Below are 18,261 nucleotides of genomic sequence, written 5' to 3'. Positions count from 1 at the left end.
GGGCAAGTAAAAATACAGTGAAAGCTTTTTCTTAATTATTCATTGCAACCAATGTATCTCAACTGAGTGACAGTCTTACCTGTGTGGATGTCTAAACTGAACAGCACCAGTTATTCTTAAATAGTTACTGTTGACCAAAGTCGAGCAACAAGCAATTACTTGTGGCTGTCATTCTTTGTTTAACCCTAACTTACAGTTGCAGTGTGGAAGTGGTACTTGTAAATGTACTACCAACCTCCTGATCTATGATGGGAGACGTGCATCTTACCCTACTCAGTTACTGTCCTCAGATATAACTACCAATTATCTGGTCCATGGCTTTACTACAACTTTGATCAGTTGCTGTTGAGAACTTGCACTTAAAGCCCACCATACTATAGCTTCTGGCTTTTGAATGTTAGTTGACATAATTGATGGTCAAGAAGGCCTTGGAACTGTAGGCTGAGATAAAAGCAGCTTAACTAAGATTCTTTCTTTAGTAATCATCTTGCCCTGTTTCCAAAGGAAGGAGACAAAGAGATTGCTACCAAAATGCAAGATCTTGCCCTCAGTGAAGGTGCCTTACCTCGTCACTTGCACACTGCTATGTTTACAATAAGCACAGATCAGAGGATGCTTACAAATAGGTATGTCAGTCTCACTTGATATATTATGTTTTTTAGTCTAATAGCCTGGCTAATGTTAGAAACATCGGGAGATCAGGGAAGAAAACTTGCAGCTCTTTAGGAGAAAACTTTCTTCAGCAGCTGGTGTGTTTTAGGTAGAGCAAGCTTCAGCTGAGACTGCAGCCACTTAATAAACCTTTGATTATTTTTTCCCAAAATGGGACTTGGGTTGGTTACTCATTAAAGGCTCAAGTTTTGATTTTTAGTTTTTTTCTGAAAACATTCAGGAAAAGAAAAGGCAAGTAGAATGTCTGGAACATGTAAAAAGGTTCAACTTTATTATACAACTGTATAAATCCTGGTGTGCACACCTCATATCTTGCATGCAGTTAGGGTCACCCATCCCATCTGGGAGAGAAGTCTCCTCATACAGAAATCATTCCATGAATTCAGCAGTCAGTAGAACTTCTGAGCTCTGAGACTGGGCCTGAGGGCATGCTGAGGAGGATGAGTGGTAATTCAATTGTTTCCACCCGAATACAAGATTATAGAAATTTTAACTGCATGTTCCTGAAGCACTTAAAGAGTTGCTAAGCAATGTAGTAACAAGTGGATCTTGTTGCCACTGTATGTCATTCAGGAGAGAGCTAGTGTGAAACCTTCTGTCATACTAGTTCTGTTTGGAGCTCCTGCTTATGACTTGCTTGTAAGCAATGCTTCAGTTCAATGCAGTAGAACCCTAGTGACAAATATTGGCATAAAGTGTCAGGTGGCATAGAAGGCAGGCTCCCAAAAAGGCTTTCCTAGCCAATAACTGGTATTAAGAGCTTCAAGTAAGCAGTTAACAGTTCTTGATGGCTTCTAGACTCTTAAGTTTAACTGTAACTTAAGATTGACTGGATAAACTTATACTTGGTCATTAGATGTTTAGTTTCTGCTCTATTGCTCAAGTGTTCTTTTGAGGTCTAGATCAAAAAGCATGTGCTGCTACTCTTCCACTAACTTCACTGGAACTTCTTAAAGGCAACACTTCAAAGCATGCTAAGTGTATACTTGAACTGGAACAGTATAATGCTTTGTGCTCTCACTCAAGGGCATGAAGCTCTTGCTCATCTTCATTTCACCAGCATGGTAAGGGTGTCAGTTTAGTGGTTTAAAAATCTGTTTAAAATACTAACTTGCAGTTTGTTAATTTCAATGGCTTTTTCAGGCAGTTAAGTAGACATTTGGTTGGCCTCTGGACAGCTGAGAACAAAACTGCTATGAACTTGTTGAAACGTATTTTGGTGAGTAAAAATGGGATATGGAGTAGGGAAAGAATAAAATCTGAAAGCCTGTAGTATTAGAAAACTTGGGATAGTCTATATAGTAAACACATTCCATTTCCCCTCCAAAGGGGAAATCTAGCCTGGGAAATCAGCAGTCTGGCATCTGGTGTTTGAAGGATATTGATGGCTAGTACAAAACATTTTGGATTGTTAAAGTATTCTGTTAAATTCCTGCCACTTTTAAAAATGGTGTATGACACACAACTTAAAAATAAGGTGTCTTACTTTTCTCTTATTACAGGGACAAAAATGTGGGAGACATAGTAAATATAGTCTCTAATGCTTAGTGCCAGTAAGAAATTAAGGCAACAGTTCTGTCTATGCTTTCATGCCTGTCCAACTTTGTTTGCTTATAACATAGCTAAATTGATATTAGCTGATAATTCCCATGTTCTTTCACCCTTACAGGCTCCTGAAAGGTTCTTGCTTATGTTACTTCAGTGAAACTGGTTCAAAGAATAGTGTTGTAAGGAATTACTAAATCTGGAAAAATACCAACTTTCAAATTCAAAATAGCAATTCCTTCATTTTTGGCAGAGCAAACTGTCTTGATATTGGTCACTATCTTCTGGAAGGCTTAGTCAAATGAGACTATCTCATCTCTAGTGTTGCATGCAACATTCTATCCGTATCAGGATATGGATGGATTCTAGTGTTAGAGTATTCATCCCCCACACTATTGCAGCGGGATTGTCCTGGTTTTGGCTGGGATAGAGTTAATTTCCTTCCTAGTAGCTGGTACAGTGCTGTGTTTTGGATTTGGTATGAGAATAATGTGATAACACACCGATGTGTTAGTTGTTGCTAAGTAGTGCTTACACTAGTCAAGGACTTTTCAGCTTCTTATGCCCTGCGAGCAAGAAGCTGGGAGGAGGGGGCACAGCCAGGACAGCTGACCCAAACTGGCTGAACGGGTATTCCATACCATGTGACGTCATGCTCAGTATATAAACTGGGGGGAGTTGGCTGGGGAGTGGTGACTGCTGCTTGGGGCCTGGCTGGGCATTGGTCGGCGGGTGGTGAGCAATTGCACTGTGCGTCACTTGCTTTGTATATTCTTTTATTGTTGTTGTTGTTATTACTATTTTATTTCAATTATTAAAATGTTCTTATCTCAACCCACGAGTTTTCTCACTCTTACTCTTCTGATTCTCTCCCCCATCCCACCAGGGGGGTGGGGAGAGTGAGCGAGCGGCTGTGTGGTGCTCAGTTGCTGGCTGAGGTTAAACCACAACAGGGATCAACTCTTTTCTTCCTGCAGTCCTTAGCTTCATTAAGTGCTCCTTTAAGAAATGGGATATATGCAAGAGCTCTGCTGTACTGAAGCTATTATGTGCCTTTATTGAATGGTTCTGTTGAGGATGGTGGTATTTCATTAATAAAAGCAAAAAGCGGCTGTAGCTTTTACTTACTTGCTTTAGAGTAGAATATAAATTCTGTTTTGAAATCTCAAAGAAATGATCTTGTTAACTGATGTGATAGTTTCTGTTCCATCAGCCACATGTGTGTTTACACTGGTTTTAAATTTTTTTAGCCACCAGGTTTGCTGGCATACCTTGACAGTGCTGATCCTGTTCCTGAAAAAGATGCTGATAGGATGCATATTAGAGATAACTTAAAAATTGCAACTGTAAGTAAATGTAGCTGTCTTAACCTCTTCCATTATATAGATGTACAGTCTTAGTGGCTTTTCTGATACAGACACTTGACTGTTGCATTGACCTGCATCAAATGTGTTGATAGACCTGCAACTGCAAATAACTAATAGCATTTATTCTGCAGGATCAGTATGGCAAGTTTAATAAAGTGCCAGAGTGGCAGAGACTGGCTGGGAAAGCTGCGAAGGAAGTTGAAAAATTTGCCAAAGAAAAGGTGGATCTAGTCTTGATGCACTGGCGAGATAGAATGGGCATAGCTCAAAAAGAGGTAAAAGTATTTGAAACTCCTTGTTACAGCAACTTGACTAAGTGTAGAGGGGAACACCTACAACTCCCATGAAATGAGAGGGAAGTTTGACAGTAATAGAAGTGTAGGAATGTGAGAAACTTCATAGTTCTGCTTCCTTTTAGCAAACTTCTCTGCCTCTTACTACTCTTCATCTTGGCTTAGAAATAGGTTCCAGGCAGAGTGTAAAGCAGGCAAATGGATTCCTTCAGCAAATGTATTGAGCTTTAGCTTGTTCTTGCTTTAGCCAACCTTATCAAGCTGGACTGCAGCTTATGTGCATTTCTTCCAAGATAATTATACAGAAGAATAAGAAATTCCTTGAAATGTGGCAAAAGCAGTTTTTAAACTAGATTTGGAAGAAACTATGAATATTCTTTGCATCTGAAATGATGTACTTTATGCTAGTGTTATTTTAGTTATGGAACCTGCTTGAAGAAGGTTCCTTGTAGAACCTTGTATGTTCTTGTTGTATTACCTTGAATATAGGTATCTCAGTCCTTAAATTGCAACATAAGACTATATATAAAACCATGGTTAAAACTGAAGTGGTAAGTGACTATTTTGATCTGATATTATAAGAGGATAGCTCAAGCACTGCTTACTGTTAGCCTCCTTTTTCCTTTAATTTTATTGTCATGTTCTGTATGACAAACTCCTTGAATTACAAGGCGTTTCCCTTAACTTTCTTTAGTCTGCTGACTAAGCTTGTTTTTATGCATTCTGGAAATGAAACAAGCTATTATATATGCAAGGAAGGATGAAAAGAGCAATGCAGAGCATTGAAAATGCCTGTATTTGTACTTGATCTGATGTAACAATAAACTTTAATTTGGGAAAACCTTAACTTGGTAAAATCTAGCTCAAGTTTGATGTAGAGTGTGGTGTAGAATTTTAACAGGTAATACTTCTGGAATAATGGTGAACTAGGTCCAAAGCAAAGTGTTAATGGAGAAATGTGGAAAATGGTGGTGGAAGGGCAAACTGCACTTTAAACATCTTGTTTGAATACTGAGTTTAAACAATCATTTTTCTGTCTGGAGTTGTGAGTTGTTTAATATCACAGTAAATACATGCAAGTGTAGCTTGGAAGAGGTAGTAGCAAGTTTGGTATTACCACTTTGAATTACTTCAGTGTCTGTGGCTTGTTAAATGTACCTTTTCTTTTTCTTCCAACTTTCCATCACAATCAGGACAGAAACAATATGGTGAGTCTGTGTCTCTGCCACTTGTGTGGATTATGTTGCTCAGACTTCTGCTTGCATGTGGTACCTTGTGTAGAGTGTAACATTGATTTCACGCTTGATCAAACTAGGGAACCTTTCAGTGGCCAAGTCAGGTTTGTGACTTATTTCTGTGACTTGCTCTAGTTATTTCCTTTCAAGAGCAAAGCATTCTTGTTGTGGGTTTTCCCCCTCCATCAGCTTTGGAGCTGATGAGTGCTTATGGTGGTGGGAACTAAGCTTTTCTCAGGGGTAACTTGCTTCTAAATGAATGACTTGTTAAACAGCTGAAAGTTTCTCTGGTGTGATTTAACTTGGTGTAAATAACACTTGTGAAAGTCTGTTGCTACTACTTGCTAGAAAAGGAGACCTTATTAATGAGACTTAACTTAGTGTGGCTTTTGAAGGAGTAAAAAAACCCAGCTTTTTATTTTTAAAGGGGAAAATGGGGAGTATCCATTTCTATTAACTTCTTAAATTTGTCTCTTTTGCAGAACATTATTCAAAAGCCAGTGATATTAAGGAAACGACGCCAAAGAATAAAAATAGAAGCAAACTGGGATCTCTTCTATTACAGGTAAAATACTAAGATTAATATGGTGGTCTTGGATACAAGTTATTACCTCGCTGGATATTTTTGTTAATACCTTCTGAGTTGCTGTGGCTTGATTCCAATTTCTGCCTACCTTGAAACAGCGCAAGTGCTTTGTAACAGGAACTTACGAAAAATGAAATCCTAAGGTATACTTAAGGATTTACGTTGTGTTTAGGAAAGGGGGGAATTTGGAAAGCTTCTCAAATGTTATCAAACCACATCCTTTTTTCCCTTGAATCAAAAAGAAGAGTGAATAACAAACTGCAGGTGCAGATCTGCATGATGTTGAAGGCTAAGTAAAGTAGCACTGAAAATCATTGCAGTGTGTTGGTGCATCAACCTGTAAGCTACTCAAGATGTTTCAACTTGAATTGGAATAAAAATAAGCTTAAGGCAGGCAAAGAGAAAACACGTGGATACTGGATTTCAAATAATGCCACAAGTCCTAAATGCAGCTTACTTACCTGTGAGTTCTTACAAATGTCAAAGTTTACAAGGGAGGGGCCTCCATCTGAAACAGATACTATCACTTTACTTTGGCTAGGGGTGTTATGCTAAATGGACTAATAAAGAAAGCTTGACTGTTCAACAAACTCTGTGAAAGCAAGCTTGGGGAAATTCCGTAAACGTAACTGATTCGGTGCTTAATGTTTCTAAAGGTCAAATACAGTCTGTTCTGCACAAGTATTGCATGAAAGGAAGACTCACATGCTCCTAAACTTTGAGTATTAAAGTGCTGCTCTCAGCCAGTCTGTAGATCCAAAGGCTGTTTTGTAACTGCCACTGAAGAATGTCCACTGACTGTCTTGTGACATTGGAGACATCAGCTTCTGTTTTCCTGCATGAACTACGTTTTTTTTTTTAAAGTATACACTTGGTATGCACATGTCTGCTGCCCTGTGTAGCCCTTACTGGCAGATATGATGAATAGCCAGCATGTCTCCTGGTCATCAACTATATGCAGATACCAAATTGAGCCAAAAGGGATGACCAAATTGAACCAAAAGGGATGACACAGGCATGCTTTAGTCTAGGCTGACCTCCATGATTATGAAAACACTATAAAAGTGAACAGCCATAATTACTGTAACAAACTAGAGACCACTACTCAGTGCCTTCTAATTAAGGTCCACTGATGCTAATCTTCTCTGGCTTGCCAGCTGAGTCTTGTCTGGTTTTCAGATAATGTTTTGAGGGGTTTAAACTATGTTTTTGAGGGGTTTAAACTATGTAACTTCTTTCTTAGATTTCTTCAGGATCATGCTAGATCAAACTTGATTTGGAACTTCAAAACACGGGAAGAACTGAGAGATACTCTTGAGTCTGAGATGAGAGCATTCAATATTGACAGAGAACTTGGTAGTGCTAATGTTATCTCATGGAACCATCAGGAGTTTGAGGTAAATGACCCACTGTAGGAGAAACTGCACATGTAAAATATGTCTACTTAAAATGTCACTTTTCTGTCTCTAACTACATGAGTGAATCTTGTGTGGACAATCCCTGACTGCAAACTAGAATTCTTCTGGGGTTATGGAATAAACTGCTAAGGCTTGAGGCTGTGAACAGGTACTATTGTCCAGTGTCACTCTGCAAAACTGAAACTGGCAAATGACACTGTAGAGATGAAACATTGATCAGAACCCTTGATGTATATTAAGATGAAAAGAGAAGAGTTCATGTTACATTGTTGTCAAGATAAGTCATACTTATTCTCGAATGTGCTCCATCAGACTTGTTTTGGGTGGTTTCACAAGCCACTTCTTCCTGATAGCAAGTTCCTTGTCTTTATTTCCATCATGTCTCAGCGATCCTAAGGCTGTTAAATACTGGGTTGCCAAACCATGAATGGGTTATGTGGCTAAACCCATGCTGCTCTGTAAATTACAGATTGAGGATACTGTTTTCACATTCTAGGAACAGCAGTACCTAAAGTCAAAATAGCCTTTCAGGCTTTTGCAAAGCAATTGATGTGGTCCTAACTGGCTTTCTCAAAACAACTTGCAAGATGTTTTCAAGTAATGTGCTAATAAACACTTTCTGTACTCTACTCTTATCTCCAGTATTGTTATGGTTCCACACAGTTTTAATTAATGTGTAATGCTAAAGCAAAGCAAGGCCACACTTGAATTCAACTGTAAGATATACTTAGATATTCCCAGTGCCACCCTTGTCACAGTACAGCTTTCTAGTTGAAATTTGAGCAGAGGAGTACTAGTGAAACAAGAATAAACTGCTGCTTTTGAGGAATTCTCAGTTGACTACTCTAGCAAATCAGAAAGAATTGCAAGACATCAGGCTAATGCTTTAGGAGAAAGAACTATTTTTATGTATGCAACTTATCCCTATCACACAGCTACAGATTACTTCTTCCCTTGATGCAGTAAATAGCTAAGTTTGGATTGGTATTTTTTGTACTGGCATTTAGCTTTTAGTTTCCTTCAGGTATGGGTTAGGCACAGGACTTCTGGGTGTCACAGTGTCTGCTATCCCAACTCTATCTCTGTACTTCAGAGGTGCTAACTGGGGCAGAATCAAAAGTACAGATTTGAAACTTAGTAATACAGGTTCCCCACCTGCACTTTGCACTCCTATGTGGCTTATGCTACTGGAATGTATCGCTAGTATTCTTGCAGTTACAGCCCAGGATACTTTGGGACTGGCTTGAGGGGGCTTCTGTAACATGATCTTTGAACAGCTGCTGTCTCAGAGATTTGCTTTTAAATATTTTAAATAATACTTTATCAGGCTATGCTGTAAGTATTTGAACTAACTGTAGTGGTGACAAAGGCTTCTCTGTCAGCTGTGGAACCTGCCACTTTGCCAAGGGGGATGGTGGCTTGAGATTGCTCTGGAAGTGTACTAGTTAGTAGGATGTCTTTGTATCATGTGCTGTGGTCAAATCTGGAGATAACTTTGTGGCCTCGTGACAGTGGCCTGCAAACTATAGATAAGAAAAACCGCTGTAAAGAGCGGGTTTTGTGGTGTTTTAGAGGTACCTCTAAATGAGGTGCTTGCCAAATGCTTAAAACCACTGAGTGTTGAGGCATATGGTTAAACTTAATGTAGTTGCTCTGAAGTTAATGATGGCTTTCATTGTGCAATTTCACTTCAGCTTCTTGGTGTGTATACTGATGCCTCTAGGCTTTTATTACCCAGCATAATAGCAAGTATAACTAGTAATTAAGTCATGCTTGTGTTTCGTACTTGTAGTAACATTGAGTGAAGTACCTTGCAATGGAATAACTACTTATTAAAGCTTGAGTCACTGAATACATCATGTATTATCCAAGTTTAGTTAATAAAACCAGCTGATATTAGAAACAAGTTATTTCAAGGCTGGAAGCTGGGATTTCGGTAAGGTGAGACACTTCACTTGTTCTGGGGACCAATGGCGGCTTATGGCATGTATTTTGTAGATGTGTGTTCTTTAACAGCAAACGTGCAGATTTCAATCTTCTTCATACTGTAGGAGGGGTTGCTAACCTTGTTGAGTTTATGGATGCAAGCAAGTACAGTATTGTTATGCAAGCAACAACTTAATGAAGGAGAAACAATACCGTTAAGTAACTTGTTCTGTGTTACAGGTAAAATATGAGTGCCTTTCTGAAGAAATAAAAATAGGGGATTATTATCTAAGATTGCTACTGGAAGAAGATGAAACTGAAGAGAGTGGAGCAATCAAAAAATCGTGAGACATTATTAAAATCCTATTTTATTCCAAAGGTCTCTGTTTTCTTCACTAAAATCTCAACTCTTTCTTAGATATGAATTCTTCAATGAACTCTACCATCGCTTCTTGCTTACCCCAAAAGTGCATATGAAATGCTTATGTCTGCAAGCATTGGCCATTGTTTATGGAAGGTGTTATGAAGAAATAGGACCATTTTCTGATACTAAGTACATTGTTGGGATGTTAGAAAGGGTAAGAATTATTTAAAATCACTTGATATAGTAGTTAACATACAGCTAGTCTAACATATGTTCAGATCCTTCAGGTTGCTGTAAAACCAAAACTTGGGTTTTACAGAACATGAAGCTGCAGCATGAATACTTTTTCCCATGCTGTCACCAAATGTTCCTAGTATCTCCTCTTGATTCAGTTGGAGTTTCACTAAAAAAACTGCTGATCATAAAGGTATTTCAAACTAGCCTCTTTATATCTGCATTTTGTTGTCCTTAATATGTTTTCAGGCTGTACAGGAATAGCGTGAAGGAACTTTGCGTGATATTAATCTTGTGCTTGCTTTTGAAAAATGCAGAAGCATAAAGCGTTAAGATGAGAACCTTGTTCCATGTCACATTATTTCAAAATGCTGACTTCAAGAGTAGTAGTAACGGCCCCAGACCTAATGAAATGGTAGCCTTAGATGGGCACATATGATGGATTAGATTTTTAGTGGTAACTACTTTGCCTATTAAGTGTCTGTTAAGTTATGTCTGACAACTGATATAGCTTGCAAAAGTACATTTCCATGCAGTCTGAAGAAGTGGTTCTTTGGTAACATCAGTATGGGTTTTGGATATGGCTGTTGTAAGTGAAACCAAACCAATGCAGTCTCTTGTTATTTTGCCTTGAGTCCTGATAGTCTCACCAGAGATGTAACATCAAAGACCCATTCTGTCTGCTGGCTGAAAGCATTCTCTTTCCCTTGTATTTGTGTTAACCAACTCACTGGGGAATCCAAATACTGTCCCTTTAGAACTAATAGACTTAGCAGAAAAGTGGGTTTGAGTGTCAGACCCAGAGCAACAAAGGGGATGGAGGGCAACAAGGCCTTTCCTCCTCAGTGGCAGAAAGCTATGTTTATTAGCTATGCATGAAACTGGACACTTAATAGTCAGCAGTTTTTATCATGGGCATGGAAAAAGTAAATGGGTCTTTGCAGGTGCAACTGTATTGACTTTTGAAGGTAATTTTTAATATGTGCTATCAAATACTAATTTGTCCTCTTCTGCTGCAATAGTGCACTGATAGGCTTGAGCGGGACAGATTGATACTGTTTCTCAACAAGCTGATCCTTAATAAGGTAAGGTGGACATGTGCACTTAACAGTAGTTTATTGGTCTTTCAGCTGTATAAAGTGGTCTGAACTAGTCTTTCAGGGTTAACTTGAGCAAAAATTCAAGTCTTGAGGAAGTCTTAAAACAATGTTTGATACAGCTTTCTGGGATGTGGTAGTTACTTACTGGTGAGAAAGCTGAAGGAAACATGTAGATATTGTGGTGATTGTACCATTCTAGTCACTTCAGAGAGTGATTTGACTTCTCATGGTCACTTCTTAATTGAATAAAACTGTTCAATACTTGTAAAAACTCTTACCTAGAAAATGCTTGTGTTAACTCAGTTCATCCATTAACAGAAAAATGTGAAGGACCTTATGGATTCAAATGGTATTAGAATCCTTGTAGATCTGCTTACTCTGGCACATCTTCACACAAGCAGAGCTACAGTCCCTCTGCAGGTATGTGGCCTTTGTTTCTTACTGCTCAAAGTTGCTTTACTAAAAGGACAATTCTTTTTTTTAAAAAAAGTCCTTTTCACATTTCCTGTAGAAATGTGATATTTGCACTGAAGCTAAAGCTATTCTTATAAAAATCAACTTCTAGAGCAATGTGATTGAGGCGGCACCTGATATGAAGAGGGAGAGCGAGAAAGAATGGTACTTTGGCAATGCTGACAAAGAAAGGAGTGGTCCTTACAGCTTTCAAGAGGTACTTGTCAGCTTCAAACTCTCAAACTTGACAAATTATTTCCATCCTTGTGACTGGGTGTGTTTCAAACAGTGAGGGGGAAAACTGTAAACAATGCTAAACTATATTCTCAAAGTAACTCTTTAAATAAGGATTAAAGCTAGATAAAAGACTTGATATTGTGCCAAGAACCACAGTCTTTTTGGTAAGGCTGCCTACCCCTCCATGTCTCAATTATGCTGCAGCTAATCTATCAACTTTTACTTCATGTTTCCTGACAGAGTTATAAATAAGTTCAAATTTTTCGTGCAACTATAGTAGTCTGCCATACAGCAGTTAAAAGCTTGTCTTGAGTGTTAGTGTTTAGGAGCAAAGGTAGCTCTGAATGGTGAATCAACTAAATTAATCTCTAATGTTGCAATAGATGCAGGAACTATGGAACAGTGGAAAGCTGACTTCAAAAACACGTTGCTGGGCTCAAGGTATGGATGGCTGGCGACCATTACAGGTCATCCCTCAGCTGAAGTGGTGCTTGCTTGCCAGTGGCCAGCCTGTGTTGAATGAGACTGACCTTGCCACACTTGTACTCAACATGCTCATCACAATGTGTGGATATTTTCCCAGCAGGTAAACACTAATTTTCAGCAGAAGTGGTTAACTTTCTCTGGCAGATGCATAAATTCATAAATTCTATCTTAAAGCTTTTCTTAGAAACCAAGTAGTACATTAATGAACTGTATAAAGAGCGTTTTATGTAGTAGTAATTAATTCTGTGGGCAAATAGGGTTTGTAAATGAGACAATACTAATATTGTGAAAGGGACTGCAAGAATGAATGCACAAGCTATGTATGTTTCTAATGCACAGCAGCATAGTCTTACTCTTGCAGACAGGCTCTTGTTTAACTTAAAAAAAAGTGCTTTAATGCATGACATTAAACCACACTTATCAGGTCTAACAACAAACTCTGAAGTTACAAAAAAATAATCACACTGAATATAATCTCAATAGCCTGATACTTATGGCTTAATGAAGTTGTTCATTCTTGAAAGAGGAAAGGCACATGTGTGCTTACTGCTGTGCCACTTTATTTTTGTGGTTTTTTTTTTTTTTTTTTTTAGGGATCAAGACAATGCTATTATAAGACCTCTGCCTAGAGTGAAAAGGCTGTTGTCAGATAGTACTTGCCTTCCTCATATCACTCAGGTAAGCAACTCTTCAAAAATGTACCTAAATGAGTAAAGTCTGACTTGCTCTACCATCTTCCCTGTGTGAATACTTTAAGTGGGACGAACGTATCAAATGACATCTGTAATGTCCTGCAGATCTCTGGACAGGCAGTTATTTATTTCACTGGGGGGTGTTACAAATTTCATGTTGTTTCAGCCAATATCTCATTAATAAATATTTCTATCCTTGGAGATACTGAAAAGCCATCTGGACATGGTCCTTGGCAACCAGCTCTAGGTGACCCCGCTTTTGAGCAGCGGGGTTTGACAAGATGACCGCCAGAGGTCTGTTCCAACTTTAAACATTGTGATTTGAACATGTTATTTTTGGGCTGAAGTATTCTTTAATGGAAATTCTTGCAAGTTTACTGGCTTGTCCCAATACTGAATTAGTCAAAACTTCAATTTTGGCTAGGTAACTTGCACTGCTCAAGCAGCTAATATAAATGCTTGTGTTTGATTTCAGCTATTACTGACTTTTGATCCTATCCTTGTGGAAAAAGTCGCTATATTGCTGTTTCATGTCATGCAAGATAACCCTCAGTTACCTCGTTTTTATCTGAGTGGAGTATTCTTCTTTATCATGATGTACACGGGTTCCAATGTGCTTCCTATTGCAAGGTGAGGAAAAAGCATAGCTAAAAATACCTCTTGACCAGTCATGCTCAGGACTGCTGCTCTGAATGCTTCAGGGAGTGTGGCTTGCTAGAACCAGCATGAGATTGCAAGCAAACACCCTCTAGAAGAATCGCCTCCACATGGTCTAGTCAGTCACTAAAAAAAATGAATTGCTTATGACCCTGTCAGGGAGGGAACGAGAGCATGTCTGATCATATAGTTCTAACAGTACAACTAGGCATGGCTTATTGTAGAAGAACAAATCGTTACAGGCACTGAAGAGTAGTAATATAGGCTACTGATACAGTAATGTAGTTTTTGACAGTAAGCAGCTATCAAAAGTGGTGGAAAAATCTAATAGCCTGTTTTAGTATTGAAGCCTAAAACAATTAAATCAGTCTGTACTGCCTGACACAGATGCACTGCACATGCAGGTGGCTATTGCAGTTCATTCCAGTCTTCCAAGTTCAGTAGTTCATAAAAAGCTATCATACAATTCCAGTTAAGTCTCTTCTATAGCAAAATGCATTGGGAAATGACTGCATGTTTACATGATGACCCTAGTGTAACAGGACTGTCAGCAGTTCGTGTAGGATCATCTTGTTTCATGCCTGCAATGATGATCTAACGGTGCAGGGAGAGGTTTGTAGGAAAAGGTTGTTTGTGTCTCTGTCAGCTTCCTTTTTTTTTTTGTGTGTGTGCAGAAAACAAGCTTTCCAGGAACAAGACTTTCAAACTGAAATGACGAACATAGGGCAACATTTATAACATGGGAGTACTTAACTTGGTGGAGTTCCCAAGGATTTGATGGACTTTGTACAGAGATTCATTCAATTGTTGCTGTTACTCTTTTATCTCAAAGTAAATGTATGAGACTTGCCAGCTGGACTATGTTGGTCTGCTTATCTTTCAAGGGTGCCTTAAGTATCAATTAAACAGAAAATAACTGCTGTTTTCTGTTCTAGGTTTTTGAAATACACACATACAAAACAAGCTTTCAAGTCTGAAGAAGTGAGTAGATTGCAGAAGTCACTACCTCTGTTTCCAAATAGTTTTGCAGACCACCTGTAGTTGTTTTAACAATACCTGATGCTTGTTCTTTTTCTAAGTTCCCAAGAGTTAGAATTTAACAACTATAAGGGAAAAGGGAGAGGGTTCTTTAGATCTCAAGTTGGTTAGCCAAGACTGAATTCAGATTACCTTTGAGATGACAATGTGATCTCTTCTGTAGACAAAAGGTCAAGATATAGTTCAAAGAAGTATACTTGGACATATTCTTCCTGAAGCAATGGTGTGCTATTTAGAAAACTATGAACCAGAAAAATTTTCTGAGATATTCCTTGGAGAATTTGACACTCCAGAAGCAATTTGGAGCAATGAAATGAGGTAACTGTTTTCTGTCAGAGGGACAAATAAATCTGAACTACATCTCATGCTGAAGAGGTCTTGTTTTTGACATTTCTAGAGAATGCTGAAAATACCTGGATTCCCTGGTTTCATTACTTCCCTCTGTTTGCCTTCTGCAGGGGTAATGTCCTGCATTGCCCTCTGCTTCTGTCAAAAATAACAGGGGCAGAGGGGAGTGGAATTGGCAGCAGGAAGGGGAATATTTCCCTGAAAATGTGACAACATGCTTTACATCTGCCTCTATCATACTTAAGTTCCTTTCATGAGTGGAGCCTTCACTATTTATGTGGACTGCTTTATACTTACTGTTCTCATTTATTACCAGCATCTATCTAGGAGATATACCTCTAATATGACAATACACTTTTAGGGTCTCCCAAAAAGAGGTGTTGAGGGAGGGAAAAACGTCACTTTACATTGTTTTTAATAAACTAATTTTCATGGCATTGAAATAACTTTATAACAGAATAGGACTGAATCCTATTATGAATCCCTTCTGAAATGTGGGAAACTACTAAGGAAAATCTTTTTCAGAAGAAATCATTGAACGCACTTGTACAGTCGCTGAGGATTGAGGACTGCTTGGCAAGTGTTAAACCAAACTTTGTAACTTTTAGGCGTCTTATGATAGAGAAGATTGCTGCTCATCTTGCTGACTTCACCCCTCGTCTTCAAAGCAATACAAGAGCACTCTACCAATACTGTCCTATCCCAGTTATCAACTATCCACAACTGGAAAATGAGCTGTTCTGTAATATTTATTACCTCAAGCATCTTTGTGATACGCTCAGATTTCCAGACTGGCCAATTAAAGATCCAGTAAGTAAGAAGTATTTTGGGATTCATTTAGTGCTTGATCTTTCAAAATCCTAAAAGTGGGATTTGTAACAAAAATTAAGGAAACCAAATGCTAGGTTTGTTGTAAGTAACTGATTGATCCTGACTTTGAGTTCATAAGAAAATATGCTAGACACTTTTTTTTATCTTGAAGCAGAATAGTCTTTGTGCCATATAGCAACCACATCTTAAGTATATCCTCCTTGGGGTGACTACTAAAAAAGCAAAATAAAGCATCCAAGAAACTTCAGATAGTGTTTCAATGAACCTCAAATGATTGGGGTGGGGGGAGGAATCGTCACTTTTGGGTTCTCGTTTGTCCATGCTGGACAAGAAAGTAAGCTAACTTGGTATCAGTACATTAACTGAATTGGTGAGATCTTTTTGGTACAAGTCTATGGTCTAGATCTGTCTAAGCGGCTTTACTTATTCATGCTGCTTTGTTGCAGTTTTTGTAGTATTGAGATGTGAACTGCATATCATTTAAGTGATTCTCCCTCTTCTAATCTGACTCTTAAATCGACATTTTAATCTTAAGGTGCTCTTATCTTGAATAAAATATAGCACTGCAGTGAAGCAAAGTCTTAATTGCTTCCTGACTGGAGAGGCAACCATAATTACTAAAGGTAAAAGGATTAGGTCTTTGAACTTAGGGTGATAAGGATTCATTAATAAAGCAGCACTTTGTTAAAAAATATGTGTACTGGTGTCAGCATAAATGAAATGCTAATAAATTGTAATTACTTAGGTTAAACTGTTGAAAGATACACTAGAAGCTTGGAAGAAGGAGGTAGAAAAGAAGCCACCTACCATGTCAATAGATGATGCTTATGAAGTCCTTAACCTTCCCAAAGGACAAGGCCAGTAAGTTGTTTTCAGTATTTAAAGTTGTATAACTACATTTACATAAACTCCGTACACTGAACAAACTGAAGTTTCTTATCTCAGTACTTGCAACCAATTAGTGGTACCGGTTCAGTTATGTAAGAAACAAAGCTTGAAAATCCAACTCCAGTGTTTGAGAGAATAATTGCAAAGTGTTCAGATAAACTGAAACTAGGGAAAAAATGCTTTGAGCTCTGCTTCAAAGCATTCATTAGGCTGTTTTACAGGACAAGCATTAGACTCAACCATAGTGAGCAAAGAAATATGGCAGAACTTGAATATGTTCAAAGTGGAACTTGGTTTCTCTAATCATCCTTCTTCCACCTGCCAAATATTGTCCTTTTTCTTGGTGATAATATCCTTAGGATTTTTTACCTCCTATCTTGCCACTGGTTTCTGACTTCAGGCCTCTAGAAGAGAACTGGCAGCACTTGTATTTATCCTTCAAGAACAGTGCACTTACTACAAATCATGAACTACTAACTTTTACCACTTACAGCTCATTTAGACTCTCCATTTAGAAGATTCAGGGACTTTGAGCACCTTCTGGTTAGCATATTCAGTACAAGAGGTACTAAAATACTTTCTTTTTCGAAAATTTCTTTCTATTTTGTGGCCACGTGATTACCCCCATTCAGTGTCAGCTGATGAAGCGGGACTTTCAAATTGAAATATGAGTGCTTTGTAGTTTTCACTTAATTGTAGTTACTCTTAGTACTATTGTCAGAATCCAGGCTTGGTTTTCTGGTTTTTTTGTTATTCAATGTAATGGGACTGGTTTTCTCATAGGCATGATGAAAGCAAGATCAGGAAAGCTTATTTCAGGCTGGCGCAGAAATATCACCCAGACAAGAATCCAGAAGGCAGGGTATGTACGGCACAAATTTATGGTGTTAATAAAGTGGGGACAAATTCAGCTGTTATGTGTATTAAAAATTCTGAAATGCCCACTTAAATTTTCTTTCTCCCTTTTAAAAGCTATGCCCTAGATGAATAATAGAATACAGATTAATACTACAGATGAGTAATTTAACTGATGTCAATCAAGGAATATTAGGATTTCTACAGTAAACTAATGTAATCAGGTCAGATGTCTAAGAAAGCATCTGGTTTAGAGTTACACAGGACCTAAATAAGCTAATTGCTCCCTTTCAAAGACAGACTTCATCCTCTGCCCATTCTTACAATCAATTAAATTGTACTTACTACTTTTGTCATAGTGGAATTGACTTTGTTTTAGTCTCTTGCCTATGGCCGAGTTTAGGAGACAACAGAACACTCATCTGTGAACCAGTGTTCTTAAGGTTATTTGGAGTATTTTCTGAAGTGTAATAAGGCAACAAAACTAGCATTGTGGCTAATACCTGGAATGCTTATCCAAATATAAATATCTAAACTGATGCTGCAGACTTGTAGTAATTTAAGGGGTTCTTAGCAACTCTTAAGACTATTCCTCTTTATTTGCAGGATATGTTTGAAAAAGTTAATAAAGCATATGAGTTTCTGTGCACAAAGTCTGCCAAGGTGATAGATGGGCCAGATCCAGAAAACATAATTTTGATCTTGAAAACTCAAAGCATCCTCTTCAACAGGCATAAGGAAGGTAAGCATGCTGTCTCAGAAGAATGTTTTATGTTCATCTCTTTAGTGGCCATTGCGGTCAGTTTTAAGCTCCTCTGTTCTTGAGTCTGTGTTCCGTTGATCTGGTTTCTGGCTTGCCACAGCATTATGTAGCTATGGTAAAGGACTTCAGAATAGGACTTTTTCTTCCATGAAATAAATTCATCTGCAGTAAAACTTAATTCAAAAAAGCATTAATAGCTTTTTAAAATTCTCTGCATCAATACTAATCAGTTTGAATCTTCCTCCATATATAACTTAGACTTACAATTCTGTC

The 18,261-nt window shown here is 38.2% G+C and overlaps 1 protein-coding gene across 4 annotated transcripts in view; it reads left to right on the top strand.

Moving 5' to 3' along the window:
- DNAJC13 (DnaJ heat shock protein family (Hsp40) member C13) overlaps positions 1 to 18,261 on the top strand; it is a 57,745-nt gene that overhangs the window by 20,648 nt on the left and 18,836 nt on the right. For 3 of the 4 annotated variants that reach the window (XR_012994703.1, XM_076331057.1, XM_076331058.1), the window contains exons 17-37: positions 505 to 626; positions 1,816 to 1,891; positions 3,468 to 3,563; positions 3,716 to 3,859; positions 5,071 to 5,085; positions 5,595 to 5,677; positions 6,942 to 7,095; positions 9,283 to 9,386; positions 9,461 to 9,620; positions 10,663 to 10,725; positions 11,059 to 11,160; positions 11,306 to 11,410; positions 11,814 to 12,016; positions 12,510 to 12,594; positions 13,084 to 13,238; positions 14,201 to 14,246; positions 14,467 to 14,621; positions 15,260 to 15,461; positions 16,228 to 16,343; positions 17,154 to 17,232; positions 17,832 to 17,967. Coding sequence is in view for 3 of the 4 variants with exons in the window: in XM_076331057.1 (XP_076187172.1) it covers positions 505 to 626; positions 1,816 to 1,891; positions 3,468 to 3,563; positions 3,716 to 3,859; positions 5,071 to 5,085; positions 5,595 to 5,677; positions 6,942 to 7,095; positions 9,283 to 9,386; positions 9,461 to 9,620; positions 10,663 to 10,725; positions 11,059 to 11,160; positions 11,306 to 11,410; positions 11,814 to 12,016; positions 12,510 to 12,594; positions 13,084 to 13,238; positions 14,201 to 14,246; positions 14,467 to 14,621; positions 15,260 to 15,461; positions 16,228 to 16,343; positions 17,154 to 17,232; positions 17,832 to 17,967 (2,401 nt within the window). In the remaining variant the exon portion in view is untranslated. The remainder of the gene's footprint in view (positions 1 to 504; positions 627 to 1,815; positions 1,892 to 3,467; positions 3,564 to 3,715; positions 3,860 to 5,070; positions 5,086 to 5,594; positions 5,678 to 6,941; positions 7,096 to 9,282; positions 9,387 to 9,460; positions 9,621 to 10,662; positions 10,726 to 11,058; positions 11,161 to 11,305; positions 11,411 to 11,813; positions 12,017 to 12,509; positions 12,595 to 13,083; positions 13,239 to 14,200; positions 14,247 to 14,466; positions 14,622 to 15,259; positions 15,462 to 16,227; positions 16,344 to 17,153; positions 17,233 to 17,831; positions 17,968 to 18,261) is intronic. The other variant, XM_076331060.1, reaches the window with a different exon arrangement.

The sequence above is a fragment of the Aptenodytes patagonicus genome, chromosome 2 (assembly GCF_965638725.1).
Source record: "Aptenodytes patagonicus chromosome 2, bAptPat1.pri.cur, whole genome shotgun sequence".
NCBI lineage: Eukaryota > Metazoa > Chordata > Aves > Sphenisciformes > Spheniscidae > Aptenodytes > Aptenodytes patagonicus.
Note: the sequence above shows the minus strand (reverse complement) of the source record. Positions and strands in the feature narration are given on the sequence as shown.